Source organism: Hippocampus bargibanti, linkage group LG20 (genome assembly GCF_051943395.1).
Source record: "Hippocampus bargibanti isolate YZ-2025 linkage group LG20, ASM5194339v1, whole genome shotgun sequence".
Taxonomy (NCBI): domain Eukaryota; kingdom Metazoa; phylum Chordata; class Actinopteri; order Syngnathiformes; family Syngnathidae; genus Hippocampus; species Hippocampus bargibanti.
Window position 1 is genome coordinate 3,079,529 of NC_142753.1, and position 15,577 is coordinate 3,095,105.

General features: G+C 40.2%; 1 protein-coding gene across 2 annotated transcripts; it reads left to right on the top strand.

Moving 5' to 3' along the window:
• Window positions 1-181: 181 nt before the first annotated feature.
• On the top strand, window positions 182-12,001 carry LOC148882707 (TBC1 domain family member 20). Of its 2 annotated transcripts, none has more exons than XM_089023685.1 (10): window positions 182-371; window positions 643-697; window positions 1,077-1,207; window positions 1,275-1,355; window positions 1,426-1,612; window positions 2,968-3,069; window positions 4,082-4,223; window positions 4,323-4,507; window positions 5,956-6,065; window positions 8,006-12,001. In XM_089023685.1, the coding sequence occupies exons 1-10, from the start codon at window positions 317-319 to the stop codon at window positions 8,185-8,187; spliced, it is 1,230 nt and encodes a 409-aa protein (XP_088879811.1). In that variant the 5' UTR covers window positions 182-316; the 3' UTR covers window positions 8,188-12,001. The 2 variants fall into 2 exon arrangements, with proteins under 2 accessions (XP_088879811.1, XP_088879812.1); XM_089023686.1 differs by having other exon boundaries at window positions 8,009-12,001.
• Window positions 12,002-15,577: the final 3,576 nt, after the last annotated feature.

Genomic DNA, 15,577 nt, shown 5'->3' on the forward strand with positions numbered 1-15,577 from the left:
TTCCTCCAAACTAAAAAAAAAACTCAAATTGAATTTAATTCCCACAAAGAACTACAAGCGAGTTTGTATGAGGCGTCACTAGGGGTAATCAGCCAATCGCCTTTGATATTTTAGTCACGCGGTCATTTTAACCAATGGCAAGCGTAACCGTTTCATTTCGCCACATTGTCTCACAAGGAGACTCAAATGTTAAAACTTTTTTTGGTCGACGACGTTTGGCAAACCGTTTATTTAGCTTTTAAATAAGCTTGTCTGTGCCCCATATCCATTAGTAGACAAGGCAGCTTCGTTTTGTAGTAATAGGTTTTGAAAGGGGATGAAAACGGTCAAGAGAAAGAAACTAAAAGGGGCGAATGTACCTGTCACCAGAGGTAAGTCGAATAAAGCTTACCAAGGAAAAGTGATAACGATACAATGTGGACACATTCAGATTCTTTTCTCCAATGACTCATGTTACAACGTTCATTCGTTGTTACAATTATACCCTTCTGTAAATTTACCCACACAAGGGTTGCCTGCGTGGCAGTATGGCATTATCTCACAGATGGCAAAGAAATAAAAAAAATGTATTGGAATTTTTAGTTCTGTAGCCCCTGCACAGTCCCAATAAACACATTTTGTATGTGGCTGTTACTGTTTCAGAAGTAGAGTGCGGGAAGAAGCAGAAAATGACTGAGATCCACCAGGCATTATACAGGTAGAAAATGCATTATTTTTTTAGCTTGCCCGAAAACACACACAGATACACCTGTGAAGGTCTTTTAATCAAATACATATACAAATAATAGAGCACGATGCCAAAGCCATGAATCTGTGCCGTCACACGTGTGTATGATTTTGAAGTGCGCCTTTCAACCCTTTCATGTCTTTCAATTCCTTGGTCTCCTTGATGTGCGTCTAATCATCATGCCTCACCAAACACTGGTCCGATGGAAAAAAAGTGCAGAGCACACACTTCCTCTTAAATAGGTTGAAAACATACTATTTTACGCTTGATGGGTAGACAAGCACCCATCCAATTGTTTCCAGATAAGTCATTTAAAAAATAATTCATATGTTTACCCTTCATTGCACAGCGATCCGGTGGACATTGAGACTCTCAGGAGAGCAGCGGCCAGTCAGGGAGGACTGCTTTCAAATGAAATCCGCAGGAAAGTTTGGCCCAAGCTGCTCAACATCAACGTATACGATCTTCCTTATAAGCCCGGTTAGCATCAAACTTGAGTATCATTCTTTTTAAAGGGATAAAATGTATAATCCAGGCTATGTTGCAGGAAAAGATAGACGGGAGAACCACAAGGACTACAACCAGGTGGTCCTGGATGTCAATAGATCCATGAAGCGCTTCCCAAAAGGTCCTTCTCCTGCCCACGTTTTGAGCAGATGTAGTTTCGAAGCGCTTACGTCACTTGTCTTCTTTGACAGATATGCCGTCTGCGGAGCGAACCATATTCCAGGAGAAACTGGTGGATATCATTTTGGAGGTTTTGAGGGGCAACCCACAGCTCAACTATTATCAGGGATACCACGATGTGGCTGTCACGCTGCTGCTGGTTGTCGGCCAGCGTATGGCCATCGCCATGCTGCACACGTTATCCAAATATCATCTCAGGTGGCAAAAAGTATTATTTTGTATCATTACTTCACTTGTTACTTTTAATATTATGATAGCTAATATTGCATTTGCGCTTGTGGGACTTTTTACATTTACTTTTTTTCTATGATAGCATTTTTGGTGGAAATTATTGGGCTTTAAAAAAAATATCAGCAATGTGCTGTCAAGACGTCTAGATGGCAGCAAAACCAAAGCGGTGAAGTTCCTGTGGCAGGTGTTTGGAGTGGAACAGGACATTTAAAAAAAACGATCTACAGTGTGATACATTTTCATCAATACACTTGTCGCTGTCATGGCAGTGTCTGCTCAGGACTAATTTAAAAATACAGATGTAAAATTCAGGATACACGGAGTACGGCGATTGAAAGCTATGTGGAGAAAACAAAGTATAGTGCCTAAAACCAGTGTCTGAAATAACGTCTGCCCGGACGCCCGGCGTGTGCAACTTTTACGTCAGGCGTTCAACTTAAAAAAAACGTCTCTGCCTGGGTGGCCGACAACTTCTTCCAGAAAAAAAGGAAGATGTTTTTTTCAAATCAAATGTTTGCTTTATTGAATAAAGCAAACGTTTGAACGAAGATTTTGAAATCTGAATACATTATTCCTATTTCAAAATCTTTGTTCGGTTTGGAAATTTTGGAATTTCGATTCGTTTGGCAATTTGCATACCCGGAACGGCAGCCAATCAGAAGCCTGCTTCGTGCTTCTGGACTTTCCCGAGAGTTACAAGTTTGTGCATTTGCATATCATTTTCTAAAGTAGATACACAGACCCACAGCCCCAGAAGAAAGATTCAACAGAAGCTAACAAAGTTTATGACGCTACAAAACGTAAACGTACATTATCCCGTGACTGTAAAGTATCCTTGAGAGTTTTGAAAGGCGCTTAGAAATTAATGTATCATTATTATTATTAAAATCATCGTGGAGAGAGGAGTTCACGTGGCTTATAGCAGACGACGCAACTCAAACATTGCATTGTGCAACATGACGAACAGTGTATGGATAAACGACAATTGGAGCAAAATCATCAGCAAGGGATATCTACCATAAATTAAGCAAGGAAGCATTTGTGGTAGGTACATCCTTAATTAAAAAAAAACAATCCATAATAATTTGCAACAATGCTTTTTTGTGATTAGTTGTCTTATTGTGTTTCAAGTTGTAAAAAAATGGGGCAGGCCACTTTTCAGAGTTATCTGCCCTGGTGTCCGGTAATTTTTTGTCATGAATTTCAGACGCTGCTAAAACAATGAAATATTTCTATAGAAAATATTTTTTTGCAGATTCATAAATTGTGGCTCCACTGTCTTACATTCCCCAAGTGTACATTGCCTATATTTCTGTTTGCAGGGACTTCATGGATCCAACAATGGATAGCACAAAGCACATTTTAAATTACTTGATGCCTATCTTGGAAGCAGTTGACAAAGAGCTGCATGACTTCATGATCAGGTACAAGTCCTTCCATTATTTGTCTTATATTCCATAATATTGTGAACACTTTCAAGACTCCCTGTCAAGTGTTTAAAGGACAACCGACACCTCCGGACAAGTTGTGTCCATAATTTGTAAAATCACTTCAAATGACTTCTACTGAGCGCATTTTACAAAGATTCCACGGCATATAGCTATATTTTACGTTTTAAGACTCACGCTGAATATTCAGGAAGTCTTGTTTTTGAGTTGATGACGATCCCCTAAGTGACGTCACGGAGGGAACGCCCCACCGACAAAGCGACACACAATGCATTTTGGGTACTTTTTTCATCTGAAAACACTGCATTGATCGCAAAATTAGAAGGAAAACTACATAAATAAAGCAATGGTGAATCGTTGTGCGTCGCAGCCAATTGCGGTAACACGCATAAAGAAGGCGTAAGTTTACACAAATTCCCAGCGGACAAATCGGCCCATTTCCAACGAAACTTGTGCGCCATCTTGTGCATTTTCTGGACGCTACATTGGAGTCCAGACGGCTCGAATTGATACGGAAGTACTTCTTTAATCGACTGCAAACATTTATACCTTTCTCTTCAGAACTATTTGAATCAAACTCATAACTGGATGAGTAACAAGAAAGCATCTTCTCCTAATCTGAACTCTCTGAAGCACATTGTTTTGTTTCAAGGCAGTTTGTGGAGGAGTATCCTGCGTGATGTCACAAACAAGGGGGCGGGACTTTCTGAATATCACCAGTTCCAAGCTCATTTTGTGGCAGTTTTGGGACACTAAGTCATTTTTATTGGTGTTTTGCATTTGACAAGAAATATCAGCCCGCGTGTTTTAGGTATTTTAGATGCTATAAAACGTTTTTCTAATGTCAGTTAGGAAACTAAAAAATGGTATCGGTTGTCCTTTAAATCAGGGACATATTGAATGGGGAAAGCATTTTCAAAATTGTTCAGCTCTTTGAGAGTGACAGAGTTACCATGCCGTTCTTTGGTGTTTTGACGTTGTCTATTAGATCAGAGGTGGGAACTATTTTTGCCCTCTCCTGGCTCATCACGTGGTACGGCCACGTCCTGTCAGAGTTCAAACACACACTGAGACTCTATGACTTGTTCTTGGCCTCCCATCCCATGATGCCCATCTATCTCGCTGCGACAGTAAGCAACCAACGCACCCGGTCTTCCTGCAAAGAGAAGATAATAAATAATTTCATCCTTGCATCAATGCTATTTAAACGCGTTCTGTCCTTCTACCAGATTGTGTTGCACAGAGAGCAGGAAGTGAAGCAGACGGAATGTGACATGGCCATGCTGCACCACCTCCTCTCACGCATCCCTCAGGACCTCCCGTACGAACTCCTGATCAGCCAGTCCCAAGACTTGTTCCACTGCTACCCTCCTGCATTGCTGGCTAAGCGGCCTGCGCTACAATCTCGTAAAAGGTTTGCAGCACCCACCTAAAAACTAAACTTTTGCATTAAGATCCCCCACAAAGTGACCAAGGAATTTTCCATCTTCAGAGATAGTATCATAGCTGTTACAAACTGACCAAGGGCCAAGGAGCAATATCAATCATCTGGTGGCAGGTTGCTTCTAGGCAACAGACAGTGAAAGGACAACCGAAACCTTTGGACAAGTTGCGTCCATAATTTGTAAAATCACTTCAAATGACTTCTACTGAGCGCATTTGACAACGATTCCACCACAGGCAGTTTGTGAAGGAGTATCCTGGCATGACGTCACGAACAAGGGGGTTGGACTTTCTCAATAACCCCAGTTCTGGGCCTGCGTGTTTTGGGTTTTTTAGATGCTAGAAAACGTTTTTCTGATGTCAGTTAGGAAACAAGAAAATGGTATCGTTGTCCTTTAATGGACCACAACTCCTCTGGGATTTTTCAACTTTTTTTCTTCTGTCTAGTTCAAGGACAACCGACGTCTCCGGACAAGTTGTGTCCATAATTTGTAAAATGGATTCAAATGACTTCTACTGAGCATATTTTTTAAAAGATTCCACCGCATATACCTATATTTTACGTTTTAAGACTGGCGCTGAATATTCAGGAAGTCTTGTTTTTGAGTTGATGACGTCACTAAAGGAAAAATGACGCATTGTAACAGTCCTTCCATCACGTCAATGTATTTTGCTGTACTTGTTTGGTCTGGGGACCTCGTGTTGCACCCAAAAGCCGCCAGAAGAGGGCGTCCAAGCTCCATATAAGGAATTTATCAGCCTGTGGAAACGGAGGTGGCCACAGGAGATCGCCATTTTGTCGCTCTTTTTCGGTTAGACATTTCCCCTCAATGTTGCCTCAAAATGGCACGGAATAAATTATTTAATCGATTGCAAACATGTATTGTTTCCTCTTCAGAACTATTTGAATCATATTCATAACTGTATGTGTAACAAGAAAGCATATTCTCCGAATCTGACGTCAATGTTTTGATTCTCCAGCAATGCAAGACGTCTTGGCGTGACGTCACGAACTGGGGGCGGGACTTTCTGAAAATGCTAATTTTTTTGCAGATTTTGGACACTTTAAGTAATTTTTATTGGTGTTTTGCATTTGAATAAACATATACTGCGTGTTTTGGGTATTTTAGATGCTATAAAACGTTTTTCTGATGTCAGTTAAGAAACAAAAAAGTGATGTCGGTTGTCCTCTAAAGGCCATTATGTCATACCTAATGAATACATTCCAAATCATCCCAAAGGCTCATATTTAATTACTTGCCTGGTAGATTTATGTAGCTTCAAAGGTTTTCAGTTTTTTATTTTATCTTCACAAAATAGTTTTTTTGAGTTTTCTAAAATAACCTCGATCAGAACAGGAAGTCCAATTCCCTGGATGACAAATTTCCGAGACTCATACAATTCTTGTTTGCTCTCCAGCTTGTCGATAAGCACCTTCAAGGACTTTCACCTTTCAACACTTTACCAAAGACCGGACTCTGTTCTCCACCGTCTCACCAAGGCTCAGACCTCTGCCACCTCAAGAAAAGGTACTGATAAAGATGTTCTGAGTGGCCATTGTCTCATTTAGTCAAATAAAAGGCCAATTAAAAAAGTCAATAAATGTTGTAGAATGCTACAGCCAAATGGTGTAATGCCATCACTGAATGTTATTCAGACCTTTGGAATAACCTTAAACATCCCAAAAATCGGGTTAAATATAATCATTTTCATAAATCAGCAAACCCCAATATTTGATAGTCTTTAACTCATTCACTGCCAATGTGCAAAATGTGTCCACTCCAGTGCCAGGGTTTTTTGTCAATGTCACTCAAATTCCAGGACCCACGGAATATTGAGTTTTAAGACTGCATACAATGCAGTGTAAGAAACTTTAGACTTTCTTCTTTCATTGGAAAAAATAGTTATTTCCTGAGTTATATGAGCTTGAAATGAGGGCAGTTGTCCAAAATTCAATGCAATACAGACATATCGGTTTATATTGCGCTTTAACAACAGCTGAATCTGGAACAAAGCGCTAACATGGAAAAAAGGGTAATGTAGAAAAGAAAAAAAATCTTGCCAGAGGCCATGGCCAGCACTTTTTTGGAACCCAAGCATGAAAAAACAAAACCTGAACAAATTCGGGAAGGGCGCTCTGTCATATTTTCAAATCCCGAATAAATTCGTTAATTGGATTGGATTTGCCTTTATTAGTCTCACAGTGGAGAAATTTATATTTCACAGCAGTAAAGTGATGAAAGGAATGAAAGTAGAAAAAAGAAATACATGAGCAATGAATGAATTAATTAATGGCAGTGAATGAGTTAAAACATCTGCTTTGACAATGGTCATGTTCAACAATCCTAAATGCTAAATTCCTTGTATTTATCATCGCAAATCTTGAAACGGAATTACGCCGATCTGCAGTCTGTGACCCCCGCAATCAGGAAGCTCTTTTTTGGTTTCCTAACTGACATCAGAAAACGTGTTATAACATCTAAAATACCCAAAACTGCTGGCTGATATTTTTAGTGAAATGCAAAACACCAATAAAATGACTTAGTGTCCCAAAACTGCCACAAAATCGGCTCGAAACTGGGGAGATTCAGAAAGTCCCACCCCCTTTTTCGTGACCTCACGCCAGGATACTCCTTCGCAAACTGCCTTGCTCCAGAATCAAAACAATGACTTCAGAGAGTTCAGATTCGGAGCAGTTATGAATATGATTCAAATAGTTCTGAAGAGGAAAGCATAAATGTTTGCAATCAATTAAAGAAGTCCTTCCGTATCAATTAGAGCCGTCTGGACTTCAAAATAGCGCCAAGAAAATGCAAAATGCACAAGCTCTGTTGGAAATGGGCTGATTTGTCCGTTGGGAATTTGTGTAAACTTACACCTTCTTTATGTGTGTTACCGCAATTGGCTGCGACACACAACGATTCACCATTGCGTTATTTATGTAGTTTTCCTTCTAATTTCGTGATCAATATGGTGTTTTCAGATGAAAAAAAGTACCCAAAAGGCATTGTGTGTCGCTTTCTCGGTCAGGTGACGTCACTTAGGGCATCGTCATCTACTCAAAACGACTTCATGGATATTCAGCGCGAGTCTTAAAACGTAAAATATAGCTATATGCGGTGGAATTTTTGTAAAATGTGCTCAGTAGAAGTCATTTGAAGTGATTTTCCAAATTATGGACACCACTTGTCCGGAGGTGTCGGTTGTCCTTTACATATTGTATTCACGTATTGGGTAAGGTATTAAAAATCTGTGCATGTCTGCCTTGCTTAGGCAGTTTGTGTTCCATTTCACATGACAGTCACAGACATAGTACTTGGCTCATCCTCACCTGATGGATGAAACATGGACATGTCTGGTGTAATATTCCTCAAACACTTCTTGAAAAAAAAAAAAAAAACTAAAATCTGCATAAAACTACTTCCCCGTCGTCGTCATCCTCTTCTTCAGCCGTGTTCTGTGCTTGCAGCAGCTCGCCATTTGGGCTTGGACGTGGCTTTACCCTACAACGGGGTCCAGCGAATGGGTAAAGGGAGCAGGATGGTCAAGATGGCAGTCTGGGGGCTGTCGGCTACACTTGGGGCGGCCATTTTTGCCGTGGCCCAGACGGCCATGGAGTGGGAGCCTGATGTGTTGCTGAAGCTCTTCTGATGGACTTCTTCTGAGCCTCGCTGCTCGGACAAGGACTCGTACTTTGTATCTGAGGAGGACATACGGTAGCTCATTGGGACAATTATATATATATATATATATATACAGTAAAGTCTCGTTATATCGATATTCAAGGGAGTCTGAAAAATATGGATATATCCGACCCTGTTTGCATGTAATTTTCTCCGTGCGTGCATAGAAATAGTATCGATATAACCGGGACTATCGATATATCCGATATCGATATAACGAGACTTTACTGTATATATATATATATATACAGTTTTTTGTTGTATTTTTTATTTATTTTGTTGTAATTGTTTTTGTTGTGTGCTTGTGAGAATTTCTCAGAACCAAAGGTGCTCCCGGCCTAATACCAGAAAATATTTAACTCATTCACTGCCATTCAAAAATGTATTTGGGAATTGAAAATATGACGCAGAGCACCATTCCCGAATTTGTTCAGGTTTTGTTTTTTCAGAATCATCTTTATTGCCAAGTATGTAGAACACACAAGGAATTTGTTTCCGGTAGAACACGCTGCACTAGTATCGTTGTCAAAAAAAACTGCTAAGTGGCACTATACAGTTCCATTTTGGCTACTGTTGAAAGAGTTCAAAGAGTTAATGGCTTGGGGGAAGAAGCTGTTTAAATGTCTGCTGGATTTGGTGCGCATGGATCGGTAGCGCCTGCCTGAGGGGAGTAGCTGGAAAAGGTGGTGGGCAGGGTGCGGAGGGTCCAGTAGGATTTTCCGCGCCCTAGTTTGGATTCTTGCAGTGTGCAAGTCCTCGAGAGTGGATAGGGCGGTGCCAATGATTTTTTCCGCCGTCCTAACTGTCCGTTGAAGTCGGATTTTGTCCATTTTTGTGGCGGCCCCGTACCAAACGGTGATGGAAGAACACAGGATGGATTCGATGACAGCCGTGTAGAAATGTTGCAGCACCTCCTGTGGCAGGCCATGCTTCTTTAGCAGCCTCAGGAAGTACATTCTCTGTTGGGCCTTTTTCATGCTTGGGTGGCGATAAAGCGCTAGCCATGGCCTCTGGCAATGTATTTTTGTTCCACAAGGGGGCAGCATTTCCTTTTTTTCCACGTTAGCGTTTTGTTCCAGCTTCAGCTGTTGTTAAAGCGCTATATTAACGAACTAGCTGGCTACTAGCTAGCTAGTTTCTGTCTATTAGCTATCTATCTAGCTGGGTATCTATTAAGTAGTTATTAGCTAGCTAGCTTTCTATCTATTTGAGTTATTCCGGGTTGAGTGAACGCTCGCGCCTGTGGCTTCCATTGCTCACCCACAGAAAAAAAACTTAAGCTGTGACTGTAAAATGACCTTGAGAGTTTTAAAAGGTGCTTATAAATGAAATTTATTATTATTATTATATACCTATTTCAAGCTCAGATAACTCCAGACCCATATAACTTGGGAATTAACTATTTTTGATGAATGAAAGAAGAGAGTCCAAGGTTTCTTACACTGTATTGAATATTTATGTAGTTCAAAAACGTAATATTCTGTGGGTTCCGGAATTCAAGTGACAATGACAAAAACCCTGGCACTGGAATGGACACATTTGTGCACGTCTGGCAGTGAATGAGTTAAGAGCGGAAAGCTTCTCAATATAGATGAAGAGAGCGAATTAGAGAAGGGGCCTGCACATGTAGTCTTTAGAGTGTACGTGAGAAGTTGATCTATTTGTTGATTTTTACATTTTCACAATTTTGAGGCGCACCCCACCCCATCTGCTGAATAAATACAGGAAGCTCTTTACGTTCTAGAAATATTCTGCAGGGTTGTGCCCAAACTATAATACATTTTATTTTAAGCCCCTTTCAAACCTCTCAAGGACACTTTACTGTCACAGACAAGCATGGGTACTATAATAAATAAAATACAATCACAAATAGAATACAATAAATAAAATACAGTTATAAATAGAAACAAGTGAAAGAGCTACATAGAAAATTGAATTTTAAGTAGGTGGGTTTTGAGATGGGATTTGAAGGTGGGAAAAGAATTGATGTTATGAATGTTAGGAGGAAGTGAGTTCCTGAGTTTGGGGGCAGAGCACCTGAAAGCTCTGTCCCCCATCGTGCTGAGACGGGCAGGGGGGCACACAGAGGTGGAGGGAGGAAGAGGATCTGAGGGAACGAGACGGAATAGAAATTTGATGAAGGTCAGATAGGTATGGGGGGGGCAAGGTTATGGATAGCTTTAAATGTATAAAGAAGAATTTTAAAGTTAATTCTATATTTGCCCGGGAGCCAGTGGAGCTCTTGGAGGACGGGGGTGATGTGGTGAAAGGATGAGGTTCTGGTGATGATCCGGGGTGAAGAATTCTGGACGAGTTGAAGTTTGTGGAGAAGTTTCTGAGGGACACCAAGGAGAAGTGAATGCAATAGTCAATCCGGGAGGTGACAAGACTATGAACGAGGATAGCAGTGGTGTGAGGGGTGAGAGACGGGCGAAGACGATTGACATTGCAACTTGAAACTAGAGCATTTACTTACTCAATATCCTAGTCTATCAGAAACAGCATTTATTTTATGTAATGGTCACAAAAAGAACTTGAAAAATTTAGGTATTCATCATAAACAAAGTAGCCTGTCGGAGGACCTTTGGCGTCTACAATTGTTTTATATCCAAAAGGGGAATATCAATAATACAAGTGTGCGCGTGTGTGTTAGCGCTGTAGCAATTTTCCCCTGGTAATGTCTAGTCCGTTAACGGACGTCTTTGGCTCTGAAATATTCATCAGCTTTTATGAGCACGTGCCCGCTGAATTTGTTTGCTGAGCATAGCCTCACTTGGTTTTGCCCTTTTGGTTAGACTAAATGTTTCTCAATAATGTGGACGACAGTTTTACATTGCCATTTTTTTGCCAATTACCACACATTAAAAGAAAACAAAACAGCGGTCCAAACAAAATCATTTTGAGACCTGCAGAAAGCGAAATTGCCAACTGTCAAAACATTTCCAGACACTTCCGAACTCCAAACTCAGAATGGCAAACACCTCAAAAGAAAGTGAGACAGAAAGTGATTGTTAACCCCACGTAGTTACACTTCACTCCTGTTCATGTCGCTAGCACGCATTTCCACTGTAGCCTGTTGTCAAAACAAATCAAAACCTTGCTAGGCACTCCAGAGTGGGAAATGTGTTTTCGATACATACTGTTGCACAAAATTCCAGTACTTGTTACTCGTGTGCATTGCGCCGTCACGACAAATCAAGATGGCATTTATCCTGTGCTTCCCGAATGCCGGCGGTCAGGTAACGATCACAAACGGTATGCTTTGATGCGTGCCGACAACTCAAAGAAAGACCTCAGCGACTCATACAGTCCTGCCTCTCAAAATAGCATATCCGTTGTACTTGGAATGTGAATATAAAAAAAAAAGTGATTCAACGTCTAATGAGTGACTGACTTCATGAAGGAGTACTCACTACCACTGAAGATGGCAACATTTGAGTACCGTATTTCCCGGCGTATAAGGCGCACCCCTAAGGAATTGTCAAACTTTCCATATATAAGGCGCACCAGAGTATAAGGCTCACCTTCATTGTATTAAAAATGTATATATACACAAGTCATCTGTACACTTGATGCAAAAAGCTATCAACCCAGCTAAACAGATCACAATTGATGAACTAGATACAATTATCACAGAGAAAGCACATACAAGGGATCATTCCTCAAGATGGTGAAAGAAGCCTATGTTCCTTATGACAGTAATAGGACACTAATTTCATCTGTGCTGTATGTCATGCATATTAGCATATTTGACAATAAAGCTGACTTTGACTTTTGACTGACTATCAAGTGTTTAATGCTGAGGAAACCGGACACTCCATTCCATCAAGCCATTAACGACCATCACAAAGAAATAAAATGGCTTTATTGTACTGTACAGTTTATTTTTTTAATCATAATACTATAGCACATTTATTATAAATAAAATAAGGTATATTTTGTGTAGTTTTAAGGCTTAGAAAATTATGTTTTATGGGGACCTGGCAACGGATTATTCTCATTTTAATGGTTTCCTATGGGAAATAAATTTTTGGGATACACACTTTTCGCCTTACACACTCTGTCTGGGAACCAATTAAGTTCGTAAGCCAACGTCCTACTGTATATGTATTGTATTGTATATATCCTGCAAGAAAAAGCTAAAATCCACCCAAGTTCCAAAGTCTACATCAACTCCAGTCTTCTAAAAAAAAAACGGTGCTCCCTTAATTGGTGCTCAGGGCCGTCAAGGCACTCTCGCATGTCTTGGCCCAAATTAAGCTGAAACTATTCGGAACATCTATGCAGCAGGTGTGATCTTTGCAAGCAAAACTTCAATTTCAACCTTTTCAGCGTCAAGTGCAGCAAAAAGAAGTGTCGTATCGTGAATCTCCAATAACCCCCGGGCCTCATTAGGCTCAAAGTAGAGCCCGGCCGGCCGTACACTTTTGTGAATATCTTGGAAGAATTTTCGTGCATGTCTTTAATGCGTGTCAATGTGGGACTCCTCTTGGGCTTTCCAACATGTGACCTCTCGTCATCGTAGTCCGCCCGGGGTGTCCCGCTGGGTCCAACCTCAATCTGGACCTCATCGTCTTTCCATTCGACAGCACAGAAATTTGAAAGCGCTCCAATCAGAGGATTTTCCTCATTTAAACAAGTTGTCGAACGATCAAATTTTCAAAGTCTCATCAAAACGTGACAGATTTGCTCAGTTTTTCTTGAAATGTCCTAAAAATGTCTTTCAAAGTAAGAAAAAAATCACACAACTGTTTTTTTTTTTTACAAAGTGTGGGTTAATTCAGTAATTTCACTTAAAGTTGTACCTAATTTATCATGATTTCACTTTACTGTTGTAAAAAAAATCCCTCTAAATTATTGTTCAATTCTTTTGACATGTTATTCTTCGTACAAGTAATAATAATAATACATTTCATTTATATTCCCCCTAAATATTTTAATTAACGCCCATTTCATTGAATGTTTATGTAGCCCTAAAACGCAATATTTTGTGAGTGCTGGAATTCGAGTGAAAATGACAAAAACCCTGGCACTGGAGTAGACACATTTTTGCACATTGTCTGGCAGTGAACGAGTTAAATTCCCCCAAAAATCCCCCAAAATGATTTCTGAGTCATAATCCCGAATTATATAATAATAATAATAATAATAATAATAATAATACATTTCATTTAGGAATAAGTGGTACGGAAAATGGATGGATAATAATAATAATAATACATTTCATTTATAACCGCCTTTCAAAACTCCCAATGTCACGTTACAGTCACAGGATAATTTTTTTCTGTGGGTGAGCAGCGGCAGCAACACGCGCCAGCGTTCACTCAACCCGGAAGTAACTCAAATAGATAGAAAGCTAGCTAGGTCGCTAAGAGATAGATAGTTACATAGCTAGCTAGATAGCCAGCCAGATAGTTATGAAGCTAATTGATAGCTAGCTCGTCAGCTAGATAGCTAATAGGTAGCAAATAGATAGCTAACTACATAGCGAGCTAGATAGCTAGCGAGACAGATAGCTGAATAGCTAGATAAATAAAAACAAATGAAGATTGGTAATAAGAATAAAATCAAGAGAATACACAGATACATTTGGAGCAGTAAAGCCTGTTGTAAAGGACTCGTATTAGCTAATGGAGGTGAAACTCCAGTGTGACATGCAGGTCTTGAATATTTGCAAATTTCCCCATTGTGGGACGAATAAAGGTTTTCTGATTCTGATTTCCTGTTCCAGCCACAGCCTAACACCGAAAACTTACACCGTTTTATTTCTTCAATCCAAATCCTACTCAATTCTTTATCGCTCTGTTCAAATGTCAAAACCAAACCACGGAAACTGCATTAGTCCTAAAATAGCCACACTGGTTTTGTCCAGCCACCAGATTTTCTTCCAAAGATGCCCGATTTCACAGTCCGTTAGTTTCCCCCGACATGGTGATGATGTCCTGTTAATCTTTTCAGCCTCCCTGTCAGTACTTCGCTCATCTGTCGTCCGCTAATACGTCGACGACGGCAGCCGGAGAGATGGCTAGTTCATTTTATTTCTTTTAAGCTTCAATTGGATCCGTCCGTCTGTGTCATTTTTATTTCGATTTTTTTTTTTTATTCTGACAACGGGGCAACACATCAATCTGCCTTAAAGGACAACCGACGTCCCCGGACAAGTTGTGTCCATAATTTGTAAAATCGCTCCAAATGACTTCTACTGAGCGTATTTTACGAAGATTCCACCACATTTATCTATATTTTACGTTTTAAGACTCACGCTGAATATTCCGGAAATGTTTTTGAGTTGGTGACGAGTCCTCACCCTACGTCGCTGAAGGAACTGACTGAAAAAGGACATACCTTTTGCGGTACTTTGTTTGGTCTGAAAACTTCGTGTTCATCCGTGTTGATGGCGAAATTATAAGGGAAACACATAAATGACGCAATAGTGAATCGTTGTACGTTACACCGAGAAAACTGTTTGATATTCGTTGAAAAAAATTCCAAGCTGAAAAACAAAACTATTTCCAACGGGGTTCTGCCGCCATCTTCTGCATTTTCTGTGACACTACACATCAGTCTTGGGCCATCAAAACGACCCAGAAAACCTTTAATCGATTGCAAACATTTATACTTTCCTCTTCAGAACTATTTGAATCATATTCATAACTGGATGTGTAACAAGAAAGCATATTCTCCGAATATGAAGCCATTGTTTTGATTCTCGAGCAAGGCAAGACGTCTTGGCGTTATGTCACAAACTGGGGGCGGGACTTTCTGAAAATGCCCAATTCGCAGCTCAATTTTTTGCAGATTTTGGACACTTTAAGTCATTTTTATTGGTGTTTTGCATTTGACTAAAAATATCAGCCTGCGTGTTGTGGGTATTTTAGATGCTATAAAACGTTTTTCTGATGTCAGTTAGGAAACAAAAAAGTGATGTCGGTTGTCCTTCAAAGGACAACCGACAAGTTGCGTCCATAATTTGTAAAATGACTTCAAATGATTTCTACTGAGTGCATTTTACAAAGATTCCACCGCATATCGCTATATTTTACGTTTTAAGACTCGCGCTGAATATTCAGGAAGTCTTATTTTCGAGTTGATGACGATGCCTGACGTGACGTCACGGGGGAACGCCCCTGACCGAGAATGCGACACACAATGCTTTTTGGGTACTTTTTTTCATCTGAAAACAGTGTTGATCGCGAAATTAGAAGGAAAACTACATAAATCACGCGATAGTGAATCGTTGTGTGTCGCAGCCAATTGCGGTAACACGCATAAAGAAGGTGTAAGTTTACTCAAATTCCCAGCGGACAAATCAGCCCTTTTCCAATGGAGCTAGTGCGCCATCTTGTGCATTTTCTGGG